This window comes from Onychostoma macrolepis, chromosome 08 (assembly GCF_012432095.1).
Source record: "Onychostoma macrolepis isolate SWU-2019 chromosome 08, ASM1243209v1, whole genome shotgun sequence".
NCBI classification, from domain to species: domain Eukaryota; kingdom Metazoa; phylum Chordata; class Actinopteri; order Cypriniformes; family Cyprinidae; genus Onychostoma; species Onychostoma macrolepis.
This window is the reverse complement of record NC_081162.1, coordinates 19704329-19731477: the sequence shown is the minus strand read 5'-3', so window position 1 is coordinate 19731477 and position 27149 is coordinate 19704329. Positions and strand designations below refer to the sequence as shown.

Here is a 27149-nt window from a genome sequence, read left to right as displayed (position 1 = left end):
TATTAAAATAGAAAACAGTTAGTGCTGTCAAATTGATTAATCACATCAAAAATAAAAGTTTGTGTTTACATAATATGTGTGCGTGTACGGTGTATATTTATATGTATATATAAATAAACACACATACATGTACATATTTAATAAATATATGTAATATATATTTATATATAATATAAATCATATGTGAAAATTAATATATGTATACATATAAATATTTCATAAATATACACATGTATTAGTGTGGATTTATATATACATATAAATATACATAATACACACATAATCTATGTAAACACAAACTTTTATTTGGATGCGATTCATATTTCACAATGCTCTTGTTTTTATTGTATTTTGCCCAGATAAACCTGTTTTAAAAAGTGAAACATTTCACCGACCCCAAATATTTGAACAGCAGTGTCCATTTATTTTGCCATCAGAACTATTTACTATTAGGTTATATAGTGAGTTGCATTTTATTATGTGCATTTATGATTGTTTTCCCCCTGCTGTCCGAACTATGACCCATTTTTTGGTGAGCTAGAAACCCTCCAGTTGAGAATTTAAGTAAAACTACTACTTCTGATCACTTTGCTCCTTTCTCCTTCATCCACACATTCCATCCATTCAATCACCCATCAATATCTCACATAAAAAGATGCCTAATTTAAATGACCTACCATACTGAAACTATCAAATAAATAATTATGTAAAGTTTTTTTTATTTGCACGCACCTGGCATGTTCCTCTGGAAGCTTCCGCTGCCTCTGCATATGGAACATGAGATCTCCTCCATTCACATACTCGATCACTAGAAACAGCCTGAATGGAGAGCAGGAGACACTCAAACTTATGTTTTGTTTTTTTCTTTTTAGTTTTGTTTCATATGTGCTGTATGTGAGAGATATAATGGCTACTTTCACATTTAGTCATGAAAGAGACAACCTTGTTCCATAATCCGAAATCAGACTTTTATGGTTGCTTTTCTTGTGACGAAGGTTTCTTATTTTGAATGTGCAACTGAAAAGAGGTTTGCTGAATGAAATACATTCTCCTCTCACCGGCTCTCTGTCTGAAAGCAAGAGTGAAGTCCCACCAAGAATGGATTGGTTGATGCTTGTTCAAAAACGTGTTTCTCTGTCTGGACCCAGTCAATGTCCTACATCAGAAAAAAAGAGAGAGAGACGTGTGACTTAAGAATAATGAACTGCAAAGGAGCATGACAGCAAGATGTTGCAGTGCTTTCTAAGAACTAGAGGAGAGGACATGAAGTTTCACCACCTCTATTGGGGGACTATTGTAGGACAAAAAACAAGCCTGTGTTTTCTGAGAAAAACCTGATCTATTGATCGTTTAACAGTGGAAAACACTTGGCACTATTGCATGCTGTCACTTTGGGGAGTCAAATCTCGGAATTAAAAATGTTTTAAATAAGAAAAGCACCTTTCTCTTCTTCTTTAAAAAGACATGTACAGTGCAGAAAGGAACAGAGAAAAGAGAAACAGACATGTAAATAAATCACAAGATCAGTCAATAAAGGTATATAAATGTACAGCATCTTTAAAATAAACACCTAACACTTTTTTTTTTTTTTAATCTGTCAGAAGTTTTAATTTCACAAAATGTTATAAAACATCTGTACTGAGAATGCCTCTGGGCGTGAAGACGGGACCCAGAGATGTGTTGATAAAGTCAAGTATTTTTGTTCTGTCAACACTTTAACATTAAGCAACTCTTGTAATCAGCTCAAAGAATTCAAGAGAATGTCTCTTACCCAAGAACTAAAGCTGAAAAATGACAATGAACATCTTTTTGGAGGCTAAGGGTGAAATGAGAGATCTCAGCCCAAACAAACACGCTTGTTTTTCTATCATGTCTGGAACTTTCTATTGGCGAATATTGTTTTTAAATCGAGTTAATGATGTTTTCTTTCATCTGACCTTAGGCTTGACACTTACGGAAACCTTTATGGGTTTTTAGATTTTAATTAGCATGTTTATTAAGTTGTTTTCCTCATGGGACATTCAGCTCCACAATGCAGGCAAAACCTGACCCACACTCACACAGCCTGATTTCCAAAATCAGAGCAATTTAATTTCCTGGACGAGTAGAAAGCAGATTACAGGAAAACAGTCTCAGCATAAAGAAATGAAGAGAAACAGATGATTTTTTTTTTTTTTTAAGTATTATTTTCTCTCTTACTTACATTTTTCTGTTTCTTTCCTTCCTAGTTGTCCTCCCCCATCAATTGAATAGTCAGTCGTTCTGCTATAAGCTGCTGCAATTTTATTTCAAGAAACTTTTAGTTAACTATAATAAACCTGACTATAGTAGACAAATAACATGGGCATTTATTAGTTCATCATCAGAATTTAAAGCTAAAATTAATATGAATCTATAAAAGGAAAGTGTATATTTTAGGTGCTGAGACTAGTCAGCATTTCTTTTAAGTTTTCCAGCATTTTTAATTTTTAACCACTTTAACAGTCTGCAGTTTATTCATGCCCAAATCGCTCTCTCTTGATGCATATGAGGTGCATAAATGCATATATGATAATCAGGCAAGATTTTATTTTAAAGTGTTGTCTAAAATGATTTTAGATGAACTATAAAATGACTAATTTTGACTAATTGTTAAGGTGTTTATCACTGCACAGTATCCACACAAATAAAAAAATATATTATCTAAATATCTCAATACTTAATTTACTTAGAAAATGTATTAAGTGAAGATAAAAAGTGTCCTATTTAAATATATATATATATATATATATATATATATATATATATATATATATATATATATATATATATATATATATATATATATATATATATATATATATTTATATTACATTACAGTATCTCACAGAAGTGAGTACACCCCTCACATTTTTGTAAATATTTTATTATATCTTTTATGTGACAAAGCTGAAGAAATGACACTTTGCTACAATGTAAAGTAGTGAGTGTACAGCTTGTACAACAGTGTAAATTTGCTGTCCCCTCAAAATAACTCAACACACAGCCATTAATGTCTAAACCGCTGGCCACAAAAGTGAGTACACCTCTAAGTGAAAATGTCCAAATTGGGCCCAAAGTGTCAGTATTTTATGTGGCCACCATTATTTTCCAGCACTGCCTTTACCCTCTTGGGCATGGAGTTCACCAGAGCTTCACAGGTTGCCTCTTCCACTCCTCCATGACAACATCACGGAGCTGGTGGATGTTAGAGACCTTGCGCTCCTCCACCTTCCGTTTGAGGATTCCCCACAAATGCTCAATAAAGTTTAGGTCTGGAGACATGCTTGGCCAGTCCATCACTTTTACCCTCAGCTGCTTTAGCAAAGCAGTGGTCGTCTTGGAGGTGTGTTTGGGGTCGTTATCATGTTGAAATACTGCTCTGTTGATCATGCTCTGCTTCAGTATGTCACAGTACATGTTGGCATTCATGGTTCCCTCAATGAACTGTAGCTCCCCAGTGCCGGCAGCACTCATGCAGCCCCAGACCATGACACTCCCACCACCATGCCTGACTGTAGGCAAGACACTTGTCTTTGTACTCCTCACTTGGTTGCCGCCACACACGCTTGACACCATCTGAACCAAATAAGTTTATCTTGGTCTCATCAGACCACAGGACATTGTTCCAGTAATCCATGTCCTTAGTCTGCTTGTCCTCAGCAAACTGTTTGCGGGCTTTCTTGTGCATCATCTTTAGAAGAGGCTTCCTTCTGGGACAACAGCCATGCAGACCAATTTGATGCAGTGTGCGGCGTATGGTCTGAGCACTGACAGGCTGACCCCCCACCCCTTCAAACTCTGTAGCAATGCTGGCAGCACTCATACGTCTATTTCCCAAACATAACCTCTGGATATGACGCTGAGCACGTGCACTCAACTTCTTTGGTCGACCAGTGCTTCCTGAACTTCCAGTGACCAGTATGAGAGAGTGAGAGCGATAACACCAAATTTAACACACCTGCTCCCCATTCACACCTGAGACCTTGTAACACTAACGAGTCACATGACACCGGGGAGAGAAAATGGCTAATTGGGCCCAATTTGGACATTTTCACTTAAGGGTGTACTCACTTTTGTGGCCAGTGGTTTAGACATTAATGGCTGAGTTATTTTGAGGGGACAGCAAATTTATACTGTTATACAAGCTGTACACTCACTACTTTACATTGTAGCAAAGTCTCATTTCTTCAGTGTTGTCACATGAAAAGATATAATAAAATATTTACAAAAATGTGAGGGGTGTACTCACTTCTGTGAGATACTGTAAGTATTAAATATCTCAATACTTAAGTAATATTTTATTTTGTTGTAACCATTTTAATGGAGGAAATAAGGGACTCAAGCCAGTCACACATTGTGAATGCAGTTAGACTACAATGTGACTATATACAGCACCACATTTTGTACCTTATTGCTTAAATACAGCATGTCAAACTGTAATCTGTTGCATGAAATGGCAAATTGAATGCATCATTAAATTTTTAGGTTCATTAAACCTTAATGAGTGTGAATTGTGCGTGTCCACATACATACACATAACACACATGTACTGTGCAGTGAAACAGACGGAGAACACATTCCCTGAAGAAACGCCTGATTTCCAGGAAGCCATTACATTGTTTGTGCTTATTCAGAGGTCAGCTGCATGTCTCTGTCATTCTGGAAGGACCTCTGCTCTTCATGAACTTCATTCATGTGTGTTAGCTGACAGCCATGTGGCTTTATGTTCCTGAGCAAGCCAAGTTTACAAAGACACAATAGCTTTGACTGTACAGAGTTTACTTTGTGATGAATAGTTGCAGAGTTTGGTTTGTCTTTCTATTTGATGCCTGTTCACACATATCAGGTTTCCTTACTGAGAGAGAGAAGGGAAGAAAGAGATATGGCTAATGCTACAGTGCATAGAAACTCGGTTTCTCTTTTATTTGACAACCAACGATAACAGAATAATGACTTTTAATATTGTATTAGTGCTTTATCATAAATTCAAATCTCACTGCAATAAATAAATTACTGTTCAAAGGTTTGAGGTCTCTCATGCTGACCATGGCTGCATTTATTTGATCAAAAATATAGTAAGAATAGTAATACTTTGTAATAGTATTACAATTTAAAATAACTGTTTTAATATATGCAAAGCTGCATTTTCAGCAGCCATTACTCTAGTCTTCAGCATCACTGATCCTTCAGAAATCATTCTAATATAATGATTTGGTGCTCAAGAAAACATTAGAAAACCGCTGTGGTGCTTAACATTTGAGAAACTGTGATGCATTTTTGCAGGATTCTTTGATAAACAAAAGTTCAAAAGACCAGCATTTATTTGAAATCGAAATCGTCTGTAACATCATAAATATTTTTACTGTCACTTTTGATCAATTTAATGTGTCCTTACTCAATATAAGCATTCATTTCTTTTGAAAATTAATTAATACATTTCTCTTTCTGACCCCAAACTTTTGAATTTATATATATATTCCTAGAATTGATTTTCAATTTCAGGAGTCAGGACATAATAAAAAAAATATCTGGTCCTTGGCAGGTCTTAAAATAAAGAAAATAAAACCTCAGAAAAACAACACATAAAATACTGCACTGTATCATTATTTATTTAACAAAAATATAGCCAAAATGGAAAATCCATGTGTGACAAAGTTCAAAGGACACCCTTACTGTTAACATAGGAATTAAGAGGGTAAATAACAGTCAGGTACTGCTAATCAAATGCCTTTGATTAACTGATCATCAACAAGTGTGAGCACCTCCATAAAAGCAGAAGTTTTGGCAGTTTGCTGGTCTGGAGCCTTCAGGTGTGTGTTAACACAATGCCAAGGAGGTAAGACATCAGCAATGATCTTAGAGAAACAATTGTTGCTGCCATCAGTCTGGGAAGAGTACTAAGGCCATTTCCCAACAATTTAAAGTCCATCATTCTACAGTGAGGAAGTTTATTCACAATTGGAAGACTCAAAAGAGACACCAATCCTCCCAGGAGCAAATTCACCCCAAGATCAGATCATATAACACTCAGAGAAATGGCAGACAACCCAAGAACTTCAACGCAGACTCTACAGGCCTCAGTTAACATGTTAAATTATAAATTAGAACAATTATGGGACAAGTATGGCATGTTTGGAAGGCTTGCCAGAGGAAAGCCTCTTCTATCTAAAAAAGCATGGCAGTACAATTTAGGTTTGCAAAGTTGCATCTGACCAAACCATAAGACTTCTAGAACAATGTCCTTTGAACAGATGATACCAAAGTGGAGATGTGGCAGCACGTTTGGTGAAAACCTAAAGAGCATATCAGTACAAACACCTCATCTCAAAAGTCACACATGCTGGTGGAGGGCTGTTTTGTAGCCACAGCATCTGAGCACCTATATACCAAAGTATTCTACAGTCAAACATGACACCATCCATTCGACAGCTAAAGCTTGGCCAAAACTGGGTCATGCAGCTGGTGATCCTAAGCACACCAGTAAATCTAAAACAGAACGGCTGAATAGAAAAGAATCAAGGTGTTGCAACAGTCCAGTCAAAGTCCAGACCTCATCATGACTGAAATGCTGTGGCAAAAGCAGCGCATAAACAAATGCCCACAAACCTCAATAAACTGGAGCAACGCTGTAAAAAAGAGTGGGCCAAAATTCCTCCAGATCAATGTGAGGGACTGATTAAGTCATACAGAAAATTATTACTTAAAGTTATCGCTGCTAAAAGAGGAACTACAGGCAACACAGGACGTCCATAGGATGTCATGGACACAGGATGTCTTTGTCCCGCTTTGTCACTCATGGCTTTTCCATCTTGGCTTTAATTTTGTTAAATAAATAATGACAAAGTGTGACGTTGTTCATCTGAGGTTTTATTTTCCAAATTTTAATACCTGCCAAGGACCAGATATTTTTTATTATGTCCTGATACAGAAAACCATGGAATTCAATAGGGTGTCTTTTCACATGACTGTGTATGTGTAAACTCCTTAAAACCTTACAATAATATAAAAACTTTCAAGGGAAATTATTTTTTCAAGGGAGATTATTTTTCCAAGGGAAATTATTAAGCAAAACAAAATCTTTACTTTGTCAGTTTGAATGTGGGCGTTAACCAGGCTGTTTTTAAAACAGACTGACGCATGAAAATTATGCTGTGACAAAGGGAGTAATTTAACTCTTATGATGGTTTTAAGTTATCCTAAAAAACAATCTGTGTATTCTGCATCTACAACTGCATCTATCAATTGGCCATCGCTCCAAAATTATTCATTTATTTCTATTATTATCTGCAGATGTTTGTCTTTTTCTGATGGTTGTTGTTTTTCTTCGATGCCATACTCAGGAAAACATTAATACAAATGATTTTGGGCTTCATTTGGCTCCTAAAAATGTTATGAGGACACAAGAGAAATGGAAAAATATATAATGGAAGGGCAAACAGTTTTCTAAACAGTGAACAAAGTGTCTTCATCTTTAGTATGAATGAGGATTTAGCTATTTAAAAGGAGCACAATCCCACAGCACCATCTACAGGTGAAAATTACACTCACTCTTCCAAACTATAGTCAACTTTCTGTATTTTCACAGATCTGTAAGGCGCAACACATATACCACATTTTTAGCCACACAAACAAATGGCATCACAGCAAACGAACTGCATACAATATCATCTCCCATCTCATTTTTGCAATTTGATAAATAGAAAAAAATTGCAACATATACCTAAACAGGATTCAGTTAAACCTATAAAGCGTAATCTTGATGAAACTGAAACAGCCCCACCCTCAAGCATCATCAGTTCGACAACAGTCTGTTACCTCATCATCATGGACCAGCTCTTTCTTCACCACCTTCATGGCGTAAATCTGTTCGTTCTTCTTGAGTCGGACCAGCAGCACCTTAGCATAACTGCCCCTCCCAATGACCCGGATCAGGTCAAAGTCCCCCAGACCGAGCCCCTGAGAGATCTGAATCCCCTCGATACCGTCCACCACTGCCTTCAGATCCTGTGTGCACACAGTGGAAACAATTTATATCAAACACACTCAAAAAGGTGCATAAATACAGTGAGGTTTCATGTTTCCTGTACAAATTGTATGGATATGAAGAATGTGAATAAGAGCATTTGTACCTCTGCGTCATCTTCAGCTTTCTCCACTTTCCGGTTGTGTGCTAAAAAAGGGACTGGAATTGAGAGACAGAGAAAGAGAGTTTTTATTATTAATAATATATTTTATCTACATATTAGAAGAGAGGATAGGAGAAAGTATTTTAACACTGAAATTTGAAAATATTCTCTTTAAGTGTAACAGCAGTTGTATTGGGATACGTTAGTTTGATGTATCACCCAGGAAAAATAATGATCAGCAATAATAATAATAATTATTATTATAATAATAAAATATTAATTTACATATTAGGATGGGATAGGAGAAATTATTTTAACATTGAAAAATGAATTTATCCATTTAGATGGTTACTTTCAATGCAACAGTAAAAAAAAAAAAAAAAACTTTTTTGAAGTTTTTATGAAAATATTCTCATGCATCACTCAGAAATAATAATAACAACAATAATAATAATTAATATTATTATTATTATTAAGAGAGGATAGGAGAAAGTATAAATAACATTGGGAAAAAAATTCTTCCACAACAGTAAAAAAAAAAAAAAAAAAAAAATCCATGAATTAGTTTGATGCATCACTCGGAAATGTTCCCTGATTCAGGGTTTCTGCATGTTTTTAAGCTCAAATTTAAGACTTTTTAAGGCCTGCACAAATAAAATTAATACCATATGAGCATGGTAGGACAATGTCTATAGTACCATATTAAACTGTAAAATGACTGTAAAAAGCATAATTTACAATTCAGATACAAGTTTTCACAAAAACAAAAAGTTTTATAAAATGATCAACTTTACATTTTAGCCTTTAAACCATTTTTAAGAAAATGGATAAGTCAAAAGTATTAATTATTATATTGATTTAAACAATTATTATCAATAAATTATTATACAGATTAAATAACATGAATTATATTGACAAAACATTTTTTATCGATAATGATAATTAGACAATATTTTGCCGAGTGTGTTATTGTGCTGGTATCTTAAAGATTACCGTGGACAGCTGATTCCTGAATTTTTTGGATATTCTTCATATTTCTGTGTGGTCAGTCACAGCAGTGATAGAAATTAATCTTTTCCAAGAAGTTTTATGGGCATTTTTACCTTTAAGCCATTTTTTCGAAAAGTGTGCATCATCTTTTGAGTCAAATTCTTGCATTTGGGCTGTTACCAAGCAAATGAAATCAGTATCAACAAAATGTATCTTTGCAATGCATCTGAAGTGGCATTTAGATGTATTTACACACTGTTTAATGCAGCTCAGAGGGACACAGAATGCTAACCTGCAGTTACAAATGCATAAATAATGTTTTGATATTTGAAACAAAACGTTGAAAACTGATGTTTGAAATTATTTAATACTTTAAATGTGAAATTAAAACTGCCAGTAGGTGGCAGCAAGTCACTGTTATTAAGTGAGTCATTGCGATTGAACCGAATCATAGTTGATTCATTCAGGAACGATACACCGTCATGTTGCTCAGAGATACAAAACTGTGCCGTGGCTGTGTTTGGAGTGATTTTAGTTTGAGAAATAGAGCAAAAGCAGGAAATATGGTGTCTAAAACGTAAGTCTCTTAACATTAACTTTTATTGTTTATTGAACTGTTGCATAAAATCAATATCACATTTGTAATCATGCCATGACATTTGGAGAAAAAAACGGCACTCTTCGTGTGACATTAACTATATGAAATGATATAAATATAGGCTATACATTTTCTGCCCCCATATCTTAAATTATGTGATCATTCTTAATGTATTTTAATAGACTGAATCGTGCAGTGAAAGAAGGCACTCATACGTGCACTAGTTTAACCTATGTTAACTGATTCATTCTCTGCCAGCAGGTGTCGCATTTGGCAGAAATATAACGGTTTCCCGGTAAAGGCAGTACACAAAGCAGTGCAGCACCGGACTTTGAACGTGCAGCGCTCATGTTTATGTAATGAAATCATAGCCTTTTGAAGTTTAATCATCGCATTCAGCCATATCGCAATTCTAGTCTTTCTGTCACCAAATTTAAGACCTCTTGAAATCATAATTAAGACTTTCTTGTAAAATTTAAGACTTTTTAAGGCCCCGCGGAAACCCTGCCTGAAGTCATTTTACACTTACATTAATTAGATTAAATGTTTTGAAATGTCACCTACCACACAGTTTAACCCTCAAACTAAGTTCTCCCTCACAGTTGAGTGATTTACAAATGCTTTGAAATCGGTTCAATTAAATCATTACAAATAATCAATTTAAAAGAACAATTTGCTTCCACAAATCACTAAAGTGTGTTGAGTTCAGTTTCAGCTAATTGTGTAGTGTTTCCCCAGCTTAAGAGAAATGTGTAATGCTATCAGATCCCAGCAGAGGGAGCCACAGACTGGACTGTCTCTGAAGGATGAGCATGACTTTCTCTCTCAACCGGGTCAATGTGACATTACTCACACCTGACGTACTACAGTATCCTACCACAGTCAGCAGTGCCCTCTGACAGATAGAGGACAGAATGACCCCAATATCCATACAAAAACAGCTTTTAAACACACACAGTGGAGATGGAGACCTACTTGCGTCTGTTTCCTCAGGGTCCTCAGGGGGGAGCTCCACTTCCTCTCCACTTTTATCATCGTCTACCAACGGCTCCTGTGATGGCATGACTGGATCCTGCAGAAAAACACAGAGATGATACAGGCAAGCTATTTTTCAGTTTTTCAATATTTTCCCCTCTCCTCTTTGGAGGTTCTAATGAAATAATTCACTTAGTTACCCAAACATGCCCAAATCAAAACTGACCATATTTACCTTCTTAATAAAGGTCTCTTATGCAAGATCAAATTTTTCATAATCTTTCATCAAAATTTAATAACTTTCACTACCTTTGAAATGAATTTTCGTATCTGTTGATGTAACTAACACCACAAGAAAAAGATTACATTAACCACCGATATCAGTTTGCTTTCTACAATCCAATTAAATCTCAGTGGATAAAATTATTACATTATTACGCTATTTCACAAAATGTCATATCTTGAAATGCTTCTGAAACGTTCTTGACCACACCAAAAATATTATTATAATAAATCACATTATGAATATATTCAAATAATTAATTATTATATAGTTATATATTAATATAATATATAGCTATATAATGATAATAATTAAAAATAACAATAATATTACTATTAACAGATTATTAATATATCAATATATACTATAACATATACTACTGTATAATACTATATAATTTCTATATAATGGGTTCCTTATTAATTATAAATCAATGATAATAGTAATAATTACTGGAATAAAAAAATAAAAGTCATATTTTGAAATGCTTCTGAAACGTTCAAACTTTTTGACCACAAAAATATTATTATACTAATCACATTATGAATATATTAAAATGATTAATTATTATAATATATAGTTATAAATTAATATAATATATAGCTATATAACAATAATATTACTATTAACAGATTATTAATATATCGATTTAATATAATAAAATAATGATTCCAATTCTAGTACTAAGGACATTTTATAAATAAATAAACAAACAAACAAATCTACTGAGTATTTCAATATTATCTGGCCATATTGACACTACTAATACTATAATACTATATAATTTCTATATAATGTGTATAATGTGTGCCTCTCTGAAGATATGGGAGTCAGTTATAGCTAAGTATTCTTAGATATAAGTATTCAAGACCATAAATGTATAACTACAAAATGAGGACAAACACTTGTGAGAAAGTGAGATAGACAAAAAATCCACAATGAAAAGAGGTAGCCAGCAGGAGAATGACAGAATTGCTTCACAAAATGTCAAGATGAATAAAACTCATCAGCTTTGGAATCTGTTAGAAGAAAACCTGAGGTCTGGTGTCTTCTGTCATGTAAATAAACTAGAAGTGCATTGCTGAATATTGAATTTCTGACATATGAAACAACTGCAGTGCATTGAAGATGTTTCAATGTGACAGTTTCCAGTCTGTGATTTCGACATTCTGTGTAAGCTCAGAATCAGGTCAATTCAATACTGACAAGACACTGTTATCATCTGACAGATTTCACAAGGTCGATCTCTGAAACATTGTTAGAAACCCCAGCAACACTCGAGAAGTGAGAAGAGACGAAAACAGTCTTAACAGCTCAAAAACAAGAAGAAAACAAAAACGGTGAGCTTATTTTAATGAAAAGACTAATTATTTTCTAAGTTCAGTTTCTCTTTTTTATGCTTTCAAGTCTATGGGGTGACTTTGATTTGAGAATCTCAGTCACAACAGACAGACGATGAATATATTTAGAGCTGACTGAAAGACTCACCATATGCCTTTGACAGGTCAGTGGGACGAGCTTGTGACAGCGTTTATGGACCAGTAGCTTGCAGTTGATACACTTGTAGCCCTGACGCCCCAGTCCCCATATCCTCTCGCTGCAGTGGCCACAGTACGCTTTCTGAGAGACACAGACAGACATGATTACTGAAGTTAGACTAGCTTTATCTATGATCCATTCAGCAAGTCGAAACACTTCAATGAATGAGTAAATCAACAAACTACGAAGGAAAAAAGGGATGTCCTACAGATATCACATGAGTAGATAGCACACATCAGCTGAGTAATGCATTCTGAATTAAAAACAAGCATAAAACTAGAAATGGAAAAAAAATAATAATAGTAAATAAATAAATAAATAAATATTAACACTTTAATTTAGCAGGTATGCATTAAATTGATCAAAAGTGACAGTAAAGACATTTCTGTTTCAGTATAAATGCTGTCTTTTATTTCTATTCATCAATGAATCCCAATAAAAATGTAGCACAACTGCTTTAAACATTGATACCAATTAGAAATGTTTCATCAAATCAGCATATTATTATGATTTCTGAAGAATCATGTGACACTGACGACTGGAGTAATTGCTGCTGAAAATTTAGCTTTGAATAAATGACATTTTCCAAAAATTATATTAAAATAGAATATTTTACAAGGCAAAAATATATCATAATATTACTGTTTCTACTGTATTATTTTTTAAATTAAATAAGCATTTAAACTCTAAGGAAAAAATAAATACATATTAACAATTTTTAACAGGAACACTGGCAAGATAAATATCATGCATCATACTTAATGTATTTACATTATATGTGTTGCTAAAATTGCAAGCTATCGGTCTAACGCTAACACACACTCAGCACCTGTACATATTTAAGGCATCGCTAATGCTTTCAACAGATTTTGTTTAAAATTCAGGCACGATCAGAGGACTCTGCTGACAGCGCTGTAACCAACATTAAGGTTTCAAATGCACACACACACCTGCTCTCTCACACACTCTGTGAGTCATAAAAAAATTAAAATATCCTAAGCTCAGTTTGTTGTGAGGCTCTCCATCTGTTCACAGTAAAAAGTGCTACATGAATGCATAATAGAAATATAGAAAATAATTCTGGTCAAAACTGTGGAATCATCAACAAAATAAACACAGCACAGGTGAACATGGGCAAGACCAAGAAAGAAGCTAAAAGATCACATAACAAACCAAGCAGAAGTCTTCAGTCAAGTTGTCCACCAGGGGGGCCCTGTAAAAGCAGGACTTCGGTGCATCATGTAGCATAATCCTATTAAAATATGCTAATCTTTCATTATCGGACATGCACTTCCTCTGACAGTTTCCCCTCTCTGTCATAGCAGATAGCTGAGCATCATCTGTTTAACAGACCTTCAACAAACCCTCAGAGAAGGACTCTCTGGACACAAGATGCTCTTCTTGTCAGTGCTTGACGTTTCCTCCGTGTTCCCTGACTCTATTTCACAGCTCTGTGAGCATGTCATGATCCCTGTGCTGCTGGTGAGTTTTTAGACGGCACTTCCTCACCATCTAAGGAGATGTTCACCTGCAGCAGTGATTTCTCCGTATCTCTGAAGCCGCCAGCCCTGATGAATGACCTACATATTTTCCTGTCGCTTTCCATCAGGTGCTCAATTTATGTAACTGGGGTTAAACACTGAGAACTCAGGGCTCGAAAGTAGCACATATTATATCTAAAGCTTGAAACTGGGAAAGAAATAAACATGTTCCTTATGATTAGGGATGTGAAGAGTAAAGAATTGTAAATATTCCGGTTTCTCAACGGCTAAATTAATAATTATTTTAGTGCTCGAAATGATAAATACTTCATCAGAATCAGAAAAAAAAAATACTAACATTTACAATATGCATCTTTACCTACACATTGTCAAGTGAACAAGTCAATACACTAATTTAAGTCTTTTAGTCAGCTGTAAACTGCATGTGTTCGATTAAAAAAATTAAAAATAAAGCTCAAAAGAATAACTGGTTCATAATAGTCATTCGTTCAGGAATCTGATTACTCTGGTTGCCATAAATGCATTTGATTCACTAAAAAGAACCGGCTCATAACAGTCATTTATTCGGAAATCAGACTACACTGGTTGCGCTGTTTACTTCACTTTCATTCATTTGTCCGTTCATTCAGGAAGTCATCCATTCATTCAGGACACTGGTTGCACCATATGTGTTTGAGTTTACAAAAAAAATTTAAAATAAATTGTTTTGAAATCAGACTACACTGTTCGGCCCATACCGTATGTGTTTGATTCACTAAAAAGAAAACGGCTAATAAAAGTCATTCATTCAGGAATTGGACTACACTGCTCGTGCTGTACAGTATGTGTTTGATTTTGAAGAAAAAAAAGGTTTAAAATATCATTTGTTTGGGAATTGGACTACTCTGGTTGCCCTATATAGTTTGCATAGTACTGTATGATTCACTAAAAAACGGCTCAGAACTGTCATTCGTTCAGAAAATCAGACTACACTACACTGGTTGTGCTGTATGTATTTAACCCACTAAAAAAGAACTGGTTCAGAGTCACTCTTTCAGAATTGATTTTGTTGAACTAGCACTAAAATCATCCTCTGTTTCTTTGTGAAGTATTAAATATCCCAAAATGTCTGTTTTGTTTCCCACCAACGAATCTCAAGATCCTCCTCAAGGACGACTAGAAGGCAGCATTAGATCACCCATCAGCGGGAAACGATCAAAGAAGAACATCACGGAGACACCTGAAGCTATATGCAATGATTCGGTGTCGTTATTCTTAGAAATGTGTGCAGTCTTTCATATAAACAGTCTCTTTCTTCATCTCTCCCTCTCTCGCATCTGAATCCCAGCACAGCTTCCACCCCCTGGACTTCTTTTTAACATATTGAGCCAGCGCTGCTAAGCAAATGCAATGCCAGGGAAACAATGTGTTTCTGCACCCATTTAAAACACATCAAGTCTGCACATATCGGGCTTCCATTCAGGAGAGTGGATTAAACTTTAAACTCAACCAATTGTCCTCAACAAATAGCAAACATTTAGCACAGCTGAGCGAATGGGGCCTTCAGGGCCGAGCGTGTGCCCCACGTATCCCAGATACAGCAGGAATAACATGGGAATGTAAGGAAACAAAAACTTGAAATTACTACTACTGCCCCTGATCTATGAATGCAGCAACTGACACATCTAAATAAGCCTTTGTCTGTGTTGTGTTTGTGGAGAAAAAAAAAAAAAAGCGATGTAAGAACAGACTCAAAGGTCACTTGGCATTTCTGGGCTTCTGTATTGTAAGCAGCAAAAGACCATTAACATATGATCACCACATATCCACCTTAATCTAATCTCTTTAATATGCAAAGAGGTTAGCCAATCACAACAGAAGTGATTTACATATATTAGGTAGAAAAAACAACCTTTTTTAATCTCAATGTCAAAGAAAGGGTGGAAAATTTTCATTCTTTCAAAATAAAATATGACTGTTCTTGGTGCAAAAGCCCTTGATTAAAATTATAATTGGACTTCAGAAAAGAAAAGAGGATTGTTATGAAATTGGCCTCTTGAAATCTGAAGTATCAGTGGGTGGCATAGAGTGACGTCCCAAATTCAGACAAGAGAGCAGCTCATCTCTAGCCTTTATCCATTTACAATTTTACCTTAAATTAAACAGTCAATCGATTAAAAACCTTACATTCATTTATTACATGATATGCAGATTAATTTAGTGAATTAATTGCAATTCAATCACAAATATTAATATTAATATTTGCTAAAAAAAATAAATAAAAATATTTAAATAAATAAATAAAAATTCTCCAGGTAATTCAAAGACATTGTGGCAGATGAGTAAAGCATAAATGAGCAAACAGACAAAAAGTGGTCAATGTATAATTTCCATATTAATTAATTAGTTAATTATACTACAATCACACATTAAATTGACAGCTCAACTGATGAATTAATCACATGATGTGCAGATTTATTTAATAAATGAAATTAAATCACAAATACTCACATTTGTATCCAAATATCCATATACTGTAAAACAAAATCCACTTATTTCACATTAATCACATGATGTGCAGATTAATTTAATAAATTGCATTTATATCACAAATATTCATGTGTATCCAAAAATCCATGCACTGTAAAAAAATAAAAATAAATAAATAAAAAACGACTTATTTCACATTAAAAAGTTCAGTTGCTGTCTTAAATTTTAAGTATAATCAACTAATGTAATGTAATGTAAAGTTGCCATGACATACTGATCAAATCATTTTGCAGTGTATATAAAAAGAAAGAAAGAATAAAAAGATCATTCCAAAGACAAAAAGTTGTAAATATATTGTTTCCATATTCATTAATTAATTATACTAAATTAATGCGTTAAATTGACAGCTCTAATCTGAATCCCTTCTCACACAGAACTGGAGATAGATAGACAAACAGTGGTCGAAAATGACCAGAGACAAGACTTAAAAAGTTAATGCAAAAGTTTTAACCCAGCAGAAGAGAATCGGTCTCCTTTTTGCAACTCACAATTTTTTTATGAGGAGCAGGGAAAAGCAGCAAGAGAGGATCAAACGTTTATGTCAGACACTTTCACATGCGCAAACACCCACACACACACACACACACACACACAGTCTTCCTTGCCTGCCTCTGTAATTTTCACTTCCTCTCCTTCTAATCCTCCCTCCTCTGTCTCTTTTGAGAGAATAAAACATGTCTAATTCAAAGCCATCCATGTCATTCAGCAGTTTCTAAAACACACACACACTACTGAGCCATAAGTGGGACACTGATGATAATTACAAGGACCTGAGGCTCTTCTGAGAGACATCATCTGTGAATCTCTGAAGAATGGGAGTGATCGTCCACATCAGAGTGCTGCCCACAGTCCCATCAGCCCAAAAACGACACACACGTTCTGATCACACACACCAATCACATTCTTAGATACATGATCTCTCAGATTTCAAACAAACAGGGTTCAACAAGCAGAGTTCACTTTGAAAGGAAGGCAAAGCATGCTTAGCAGAACTAGCACAGAAAGGCTAAAAAAAGAAAAATGCTGCGAAAGACATTTTAATAAAAAAAAACGGTGACAGAAAACAAACACACAAGCCAGTAAAAATAGTCTTTTTGCTCACACAGTAGAACACCATGTTACTGCTTAAACAGGAAAAATGTGAGAAAAAAAACTGATAGAGAAAGCATGAGAGAGGTGGTTTCATTCTGTTCCCTCACGACTTGGCAAACGCTCGACGCACCCTCACAGCACTGCAGCGCTGGATTAGACTCATCATGAGGATTCACCCGAGATGCCTCACAAATGATACAGCCGGGATGGATTTCTGAGTGCTGGATGAAATAGACTTCCATTTACGCTGTGCTCCATGACGTTAATTTGATAGGGATTTTGGCCAGGAGCTCTTAAACGTCTGCACGCAGAATGCAACGGAGGCAAAAAGCACAATCTGTCCTATGAAACAGAACATGCCTTAAACTAATAAAGTTGTCTGTAGTTTTGATAGTTAAGTCACTTTACTAGACACTTTAACCTAAGCTTGATTTCGCGCATTTTTGTGTTCTGAAATGTATCGAATTGCAATTGAAACAACTCTTTCATCCACTTGAATATATTAAAAAATTATATTTATTACTGTGATGGCAAAGCTGAAATTACTCCAGTCTTCAGCGTCACACGATTCTTCAGAAATCATTCTAATGTTAATTTGGTGCTCAAGAAACATCTGACATTATTATCAATGTTGAAAACTGTTGAGCTGCTTAATTCAAATAAAAATTTATGCATTCATCAGTAGTTGATGCAGCGTTGTAGCACTTCTTAAATCTGATGTTAAATCTTCTTAAAAATGATTTTTGTCAGTAAATCATGAATCATTTATTGCTATTGTGTGAATAATATGTATTCATGCAAACAATAAAAAACGTAACCGTAATCTGATTACGAGATTTGAATCTAATTAAAGTACTTAATTTTTGGAATCTGATTACGCAATCATCCAGATGAATATGTGTAATCAGTTACTACCCAGCTCTGTATATATGCATATAGAAAATAGTCATGTAAAACTAAATTTCATCTATTATCAATATAATCAATAACAATAAAACATTATAAATAGATACAAATAAAATTACAGAAAAATTTAGATTATGACCCCCTTTAAATTGTTATCATTGATATCTGCAGGTGAAGGTTAAGTGTTAAATGTTTGTTATCTTTGCCAATGGTGTTGAAAATACAGGTCAGTCGGCTAAGAGATGAGAGAAACCTGGGCTCGGTTTTTATCGACCGTGTCCTCAGAAGAGCCAAGATGAGTGAAGTGCCTGGAAATGATCTCAGCACATTACCACACACACACACACACACACACACACACACACTATTAAAACACTTACCATTAAAACAGTGCTATGACTGTCTAGAGTTTGCGCATGTCAATATCCATCACTTAATGTAAGTCATTTGAAACCGCCACTTTGTTTTCTTGCGTGTTAAGAAAGGGCATGTTAACAGCAGAGTTCAGAGTTTAGACAAGGTCAGTCCTTCATAGCCTGAGCCAATCTTTAAGATATCCATCTTTCATTAAATATCCAGAAATAAACACTTCAAATAAATTCCTCTGACATTCTCCTTTAAAAACAGTATCAAAAAGAAATGAAAACCACAAAAACATCCCAAGAAAATGTCTCAGTTTCTGTAACCGCTGAATTGCAGTTTGCTGTGTTTTAGCGGCTGTTTCTTATATTACAGGTGCCTGATGTTTAATTACGCTCAAAAGCTCCAACGGTCTGTCTGATACACCACAGATGCCACACCTGCTACCTATCGCCACAGCAACAGATGCCAATTTCCTTATTTATGACATCATAAATTAATCTCTGTGAACTCCGGACTCAATTTTGAAGAAAATCTGCTCCTCTTTTCACTTTCAGTCACAACACATGCCATCAAAAACAACACAGACGAGCGGAAATAATCTCAGTAAACAGCACAAGTCTTGTGTCGTTCCACCACATTACCGGAAAATAAACTTCTAGAAGTCTCAAGAGGCTTTGAAATGCATTTGTATTGTTTGTGAGAAGGATGTCATGATGATTCAATAGAGCAGAAAGGATGTCAAACACATATGATGGATGAAAAACACATGGAAACAGCGAGGAAAAGATGTGAAAGGTAAAAATGAATATTTTGTAGCTTTTGAATTTATTTGTTACAGTGACTGTCCTTGCCCTGTCTGTCTCAGAGGGATGAGAACACAGAGAAACAGAGAGACAGAGATCCAGAGGTGCTGATGGGAGGGAGGGAACAAGTCAGATCCTTAAAGGAAGGACAGAGGGAGGAAAAAACATGACCTACTTCTGTTCCATCCCTTGTTTCTATGGAGAACGAGAGGAGAGATAAGTGGAAAAGTAGCATGAGGGCAAAATGTTTTCTCAGAGAGAGAGAGAGAGAGAGAGAGAGATGTGGCCACAGAAAGTACTAGCTAATAACTTATTTTATTTATTTAATTATTTTTTAAAGTAAACTAGTAGGTATTATGCAAAAAATGTAGTATGCTACATTATTGTCACCTGAAGTTACAATGCTATATATATATATATATATATTTTTTTTTTTTACACTTTTATCCATATATCCATATATATTATATTATATTATATATATATATATATATATATATATATATATATATATATATATATATATATATATATATATATATATATTAGTGCTGTCAAATGATTAATTGAAGAAATTACACACTGTGTCTTTAAACACATAAAACATACTGATAAAAAAAATGTATAGCCTCAATGCACTGTAAGTCGCTTTGGATAAAAGCGTCTGCTAAATGCAAAAATGCAAATGCAAATGCAAAATTTAAACACCCAGCTTTAGCTTGGTTAAATGTGTTTTACAATCTCAGACTCAAATGGGTCTGGGTTAAGCAGTTTTTTGCCCTGTAAGCAGCCTGACATTAGAGCTTTTCAAGAAATCTGATCTAAAATGAGATTCTCTAGACACAACTTTATATGATTTTGGAGCCATGTTTCTGCTTAGCTTGATGATATCATCCTGCAGTTCTGCCATGTTGTTCATAATGTGGTCATACATCGATCACCTTGTTAAAACGAGAGAAATGAGAAGAGTAATTTACGCACATTAACATGTCACACACCTGCTGTGAGTGGGAGCTATCTGAGGGCGCTGCGCTCATAATGTGTCTCTCTTTCTCTCTCGGTTTTCTTCTTATCCTCTATCTCTGAGAAGCATTGAAACTTCTCCAAGAAAAGGGACATTTCAGCATTCGCAAAAATAGCACAGGCAAAAAGAACAATGTCCCTCTTCGTCTCTCTCTGCTATCTCTGTTCCACCCGCTCTCTCTTCTATCACTCTCTCTTATGTTGTTTTGGTGTTCTTCTTTGTCTGGCTCATGTTTTGCTCAGTAGAAGAATGAAGATTGCTGCAGGAAGAAGTCTGCATTAACATAACAATCCCTCCAGGGATGAGATCTGATTAAAGGCAGGGCATCGCTGCATAACAGAGACACTGCATTCACTCCTAGCCTTTGTACAGGATTTCTAACAGTCGGTATGAAGTGTTTTATTCAAGCACTAGATCAAGTTGGAGTTGAAGAACTGGGGCTAAAACCAAACACTGCTCAAGCAGACCACTGTCTCACCAAAAACAACATCAAATGCTTTCTCCTAGTCAACAGCTCAACAGATAATGACTGTTCAAGAGTCAGTTGCTCTTTGTAAAAGTCTAACACTTGCTACTACAGCTAAATATGCTAACAGTTATGCTAACATCTATTCAATATACAGACATGTATTGTAACAGCCAGATATTCACTAGATATTATTCACCAAGACGCCAAGTCACTACTACATCCAAATGTACTTACAGTTACTACAACAGCAACTCAAAACAGACGCTAACAGCTGCAGATATTTAGCAAAATAGTCACTATAACAGCTAAACATGCTAACAGTCGCTACTACAGCTAATCATTTGCTGAAATAAAAAACATGTAAAAAATGTAATTTAAAGGAAAGGGTTAGACAACAGAAATATATTTAGTATATTCATATATGAATACATTAAAAATACTGTTGTTTTTTTTGTTTGTTTTAATGTATTTGACAGAAGTCTCTTAAGCTTACCAAGGCAGAATTGATTTTTTTAATTTGTTTAAAATACTGTAAAAACAGAAAATTGTGAAATATTAAATATATCTGTTTAAATATATTTTAAAATGTCATTTATTCCTGTGATGACAAAGATGAATTTGCAGCATTACTCCAGTCTTCAGTGTCACATGATCCTTCAGAAATCATTCTGTTTGTTGATTTACAGCTCAGAATTTTTTTTGTATTTTATATATATATAGTATATATTATTATCAGTGTTGAAAACAGTTGCTAAATAATTTTGTGGAAACTGAAATACTTTTTTCTTTTTTAAATAAAGTTCAAAATAACATCATGTATTTTAAATATAATTTTTTTAACATTATAAATGTTTTACTGTCCCTTTTGAGCAATTTAATGCATCCTTGCTGAATAAAAGTATGCAAAAATAAAATCTTACTGAAACATTTGAACAGCAGTGTGTAGATTGTATTTTAACATAACTAGGAAATTTGTCTACTATAACAGGACATTTCTCGTTTTATATGCATGATATTTGCCATAAACAAGACCTATCAACACACAACAAACCTTACAGCTAAACAAAGTGGGAAAACACATGTAGTATCCAATCAGATGCCATTATTCATGCTGGAGAAGACTAGAGGACTTTAACTTACCCTGTTAAAGCGCTTGGCCTGGAAGAGGTGTCCGTTCACCCGGTACAGCTTCCTCCATCGTCTAGCTCCACGGCGGTAGATCGATTCTAGGAGAGAGAGGAAACGGTTGTATAGGAGCAGCATGAAGACTCGAGGAATGGAAAAAAAATCAATCCCAACACGGAATGAGGGAAGTGGATTCAAAGAGGAGTGACAGAATAAGGGAGATGGACAGAGGTATGTTTGGTCTTGACCCTGAACGTAGATGGATTTTAACTGCGACCGGATGAAAACATGTCCCACTCAAAAGTCATGGAAGAAAGCTATCAATCCCTCCCTCTCTCTCTCTTGCTCTCTTTCGTTGCGTCCCTGTCTCCATCTGACCCACCCTCCTCTTCTCACTCTCTCATTTCTTTTCTCTTGTCGTTCTGTTATTCCCTGCAGCATCATTTTGGTCACATGTCAACTGTCTAATGCAAAAAGTGACAAGCATCTACATTGACCTAAATTGATTTAACTAGAATGAGATTTTGATTTGCTGCCTAGGGGTTTGTCTTTATGTATCTCACCACCTTGACAGCATGAACGATGACCTTTTTGGGAGGTTTTTGAGCAGACCTAATTGACCAAAATACTGACTGCATCTGAATTCACAGACTGTAAATATTATTACCCTAAATATTATGCTAAATTAGGATTTATGTGTCCAAAATAGAGCGTTGAAATAGTATGCCAAGGTTCTCATGTCAGTCCAAACCTATATGACTTTCTGTGGAACAAGATATTATGAACAATGTTTTTGTCACAATGAAGGACACTTTTCAATCGTTTTGACAAAAGTCATGCAGGTTTAGAAGAACATGAGAGCAAATGATGACAGAATTTTCATTTTCATTGTCCCTTTACGTTAAGTATCACCTTAAAAAAAGAACTTTGCATTGTTACTATGTCTGTATTATTAGTAAATGTGTATTATTTTCCTGTGTCACCTTCACCAAAATACCCCGATGTTAAATAAATAATGTTATTTAAACTCTTTTGAAAGAGTCAGACAAACATTGTCCTCACTGGTGACCCATAGGTACCTCAGGTAGCCCTATTTCTCTCTGTTATTATACTCTTATCTAATGTTGCAGTTAAGATGGCAGACCATCGTCATTTTTGAGCGTAAGGGAGAGGCTGAGAATTGTGCTCGAGCCCTGGAGATTTGCTGTGTCTGCTGCTGTTTCATGTTTCTGCCCTCGACTGCAGCTCAGTTACGTAAAACCGATAAATATTGAAATATTGTCGAAACTTTCAAGTGTCAGCCACTAATGAGCACCGGAGGAGATTCAAAGGCCTGGGACGCTTGTGTGTATGAGAGAGAGAGATCTAAGCAAAATGAGAAAATTAAAGTCTGCATTAAACCTTCAGAAACTAATGTGTGGCATAAAGTAGTGCTTGAATATTAAAACATAACTCCAATAATAATATACATTCAGCTTTGGAGTGTACTAAACCTAAAATGTAAGCATAAAACAACACTCATCACATATACACACCACACACACATTCAGGCATTCAAAGTGTCTTGCATCTAAACTACAAAACATGAATGATTTATTAATAGAACATGATAAAGCTGAAACTCACACAGTGTTTCAGAGGAATAACTGATGCACCAACAGAGCAGTTAAACATGAGGAGAGGAGCAGAGTTTTAAACTTTAACGTCAAACCACGTGAGGCTGACTTGGGAGAAACTGTCATTGTTTCATATGGGCCAGACATTGGGTGGATTATATAATACAAAGAAAATCAAACACATGGAAACAAATCAGAATCTTGTCCCTAAAGAACCATGTTCTTGTCATTGGTCAGAAAAACAGATAGCCCCGCCCCAAACTCATTTCATTGGTTGAACTAAAATTAGTGTTGTCTGTCAGGCTGGTTAAACAAGTGGAGTTACTTCTGATCGGTTTTGATACCTGCATCAACCTATAATTAATAACTTAATTATAGTTTTGTCTGCATATAAAATTACAAATATCATTTTTGGAAGTGACGTGCCAAGTTATAGGTACAATATAATACTAAAATGTCCATCGGTATTAGAGCCTGACCGATATATAGCCTATCACCTTGCATAACATCACCTTGATGTTAGTTTTCACATGCAAAAAGTTTAATGCATTCAATCATATTCATAAAAAATATCACTAACATTTAAAATTTAGGGGTTGGTAAGATTTTCTCTTATTCTCACCAAGGCTGCATTTATTTGATCAAAAATACAGTAATATTGTGAAATATTATTATTATTTAAAATAACTGTGTTTTCTGTTGTAATATATATTGAAATATAATTTATTCCTGTGATTAGGGGTGTGGTGATATGACGATTTTTGATCGTGGACGATAAAAAAAAAGTCTCCACGATCTGCTTTTGAAGAAATATCGTAGTATCGTGCTACAGCGCACATTCTATCAGCTGCAGTTCTTATTCCTCCGTCTCAATATACTGTACATTATTCGGATCTGCTTTAAAGCCTTGCCGGTTAAATGTTTTATTCACGCGTCGGGAAAGCCCGTACACCCGAAGCGCGCGTGCTAAAGCCTGTCAAAAAGCGCCTGATTACTGAACTAAGTTATCTTGTGCACTAATACTGTCAAAACACACAAGGTTTATGTATAGACTCCGTTGCTTATGTCTAAAATGAGTAAGTAAACAGCTGAGAGAAAACGGACGCGTGCCTCTGTATATTAGATGTGTGCATGTCTTAAAGGGGCAGTACTGAACATGCTGCCGACTGTCATTAAAGGGATAGTTCACCTTAAAATTTAATTTCTGTCATTATTTACTAACTCGCATGTTGTCCCAAACCTGTATTAATTTCTTTCTTGTGCTGAACACAAAAGAAGATATTTTGAAGAATGTGGGTAACCAAATAGTATCTGGTCCACATTGACTTTTGATAGAAGGAAAAAAATAAAAATACTATGGAATAAGTCACTGGGGACCAGCAACTGTTTGGTTTTCCACGTTCCTCAAAACAGCACTTATGTTTAGCAGAAGAAACTCATTCAGGTTTAAAGAAACTTTTGAGTGAGTAAATGATGGTATAAATATAAAACACTTTATTTTGGGGTTAATTATTCCTTCAATGTTAATAAAACACCAAAACACAAAGAGAAAAATCACTCACTACTCTTGACTGAAAAACGTTAATACAGTTGATTTAATAGGAATCAATCTATATAGTGTTTTATTTTTATATTTGTTGATTCAATTTATTGAATGCTCCTGCTAAATACACCTATTGTACCTGAAAATAAAACACTGTTTTATTTGTATAGTATGTGTATTTGTAATGTGTATCTCCACTTTGGCCTAAATATCCACCATTCTTTTTTAATATTTTTGTTATCTTGAAAGGTTTTGTCTTTATAACAAGGAAATTAGTTTGGCTGTAATGCTCAGACAACTTGCAAAATGGTAAAACCAACATGACAAAGAACCGTGATAAAATCATAATTTTTCTTAAAAATATCGTGATATTATATTTTTACCATATCGCCCACCCCTACCTGTGATGACAAAGCGGATTTCTTCTTATGATTATCAATGCTGAAAGCAGTTGTGCTGCTTAATATTCGTCACACAATCATCATACATTTGTTGAACAGAAAGTTCAAAAGAACAGCATTAATTTGAAATACACGTTTTGTAACATTATACATGTATTTAACGTGACTTATGATTAATTTAATTAATTTCAATTACATTTTTACTGACCTAAATTTTTGAATGGTAAAGTACATGTTGTGTATCATATTACAGATCTTAAATATAATAGCAATAACACCCTGTTAACTTGTAGTGTAAGACTACTTTATGACTTTTTCACCTGAAGTCCATTAAAAATGGATTTAAGTGAAAAAAAAATTAAAAATAAAAATGCTACAGAAACATATAGCAATAGCATGGCACATTTAAAATTCATATATTTCTTAGGTGATTTTCTCCAACAAATGTTTGAAACAGCCAGACTCTACCTTATACTCTACCTTCTTCCAGCAAACAAAACATTTCACAATGCTCCTCTCCTTCAAGCCGTGACAGACCTCAACAGAACTACAAACGATCATCCCCCTCACAGAGCACAGCGCTGCTGCAACTCAAAAACAGCTGCTCAGGAAACAGCTACGTGTTTGCTATCATAATCATCCAGATGGCCACAGAAACACCTGTTCTTCGACCTGTATATGTCTGAAGCCCAGCTCAACATCTTAGCTCAGAAACTGGCCACACAACAATGCGTCATTTCTGAAAGTCAGAGATGAAATCATGTATTTTCTAATGATCTACCTCAGTGAAGTCTTTCCTCTCAATCCCACAATTGTCGCAGTCGGAAATGGCCTCATAAAATCCTATAAAACCAAAGCAACTGTAAACGTAAACTTGGCTCTGACTTGCACTGGAAAACTTGGCAGGGTTGCCACATCTTTCATGACATGTTAGTGATTTTGAGTCACAATGATGCATTCAAGTGATTCACTCATGAAGGAACTGCTTTTAAAGCCTCTTTCCCGCTTGAGTGGAGTGGAGCTGATACCAATCGCCTGGAAACGGCCTGGTTGAGGGTGCGGCAGGCACAAATTCAATTTTTCCATCATCGCCATGGCAACAAACACTGTCTCCTGTGCCACGCATGGCAGATGCCAGCTCTGGTGGACAAAGATCCAGCCGTGAGAGTCTACACTCAGACAAAGACACTACATGAAATAATAAACTGAACATCCAGCAATGTCTACAACAAAAACAAAGCAGT

The 27149-nt window shown here is 35.1% G+C and overlaps 1 protein-coding gene across 5 annotated transcripts in view; it reads right to left on the bottom strand.

Moving 5' to 3' along the window:
• The window catches only part of prkcz (protein kinase C, zeta), a 126390-nt gene that overhangs the window by 34169 nt on the left and 65072 nt on the right, over positions 1–27149 (bottom strand). For 4 of the 5 annotated variants that reach the window (XM_058784613.1, XM_058784617.1, XM_058784616.1 and 1 more), the window contains 7 exons: positions 22361–22446; positions 12482–12613; positions 10711–10807; positions 8151–8203; positions 7837–8025; positions 1059–1156; positions 733–819 (listed from right to left, as the gene is read on the bottom strand). In XM_058784613.1, coding sequence (XP_058640596.1) covers positions 733–819; positions 1059–1156; positions 7837–8025; positions 8151–8203; positions 10711–10807; positions 12482–12613; positions 22361–22446 — 742 coding nt within the window. Of the gene's footprint in view, positions 1–732; positions 820–1058; positions 1157–7836; positions 8026–8150; positions 8204–10710; positions 10808–12481; positions 12614–22360; positions 22447–23971; positions 24247–27149 lie in introns of those variants that run through there. The other variant, XM_058784618.1, reaches the window with a different exon arrangement.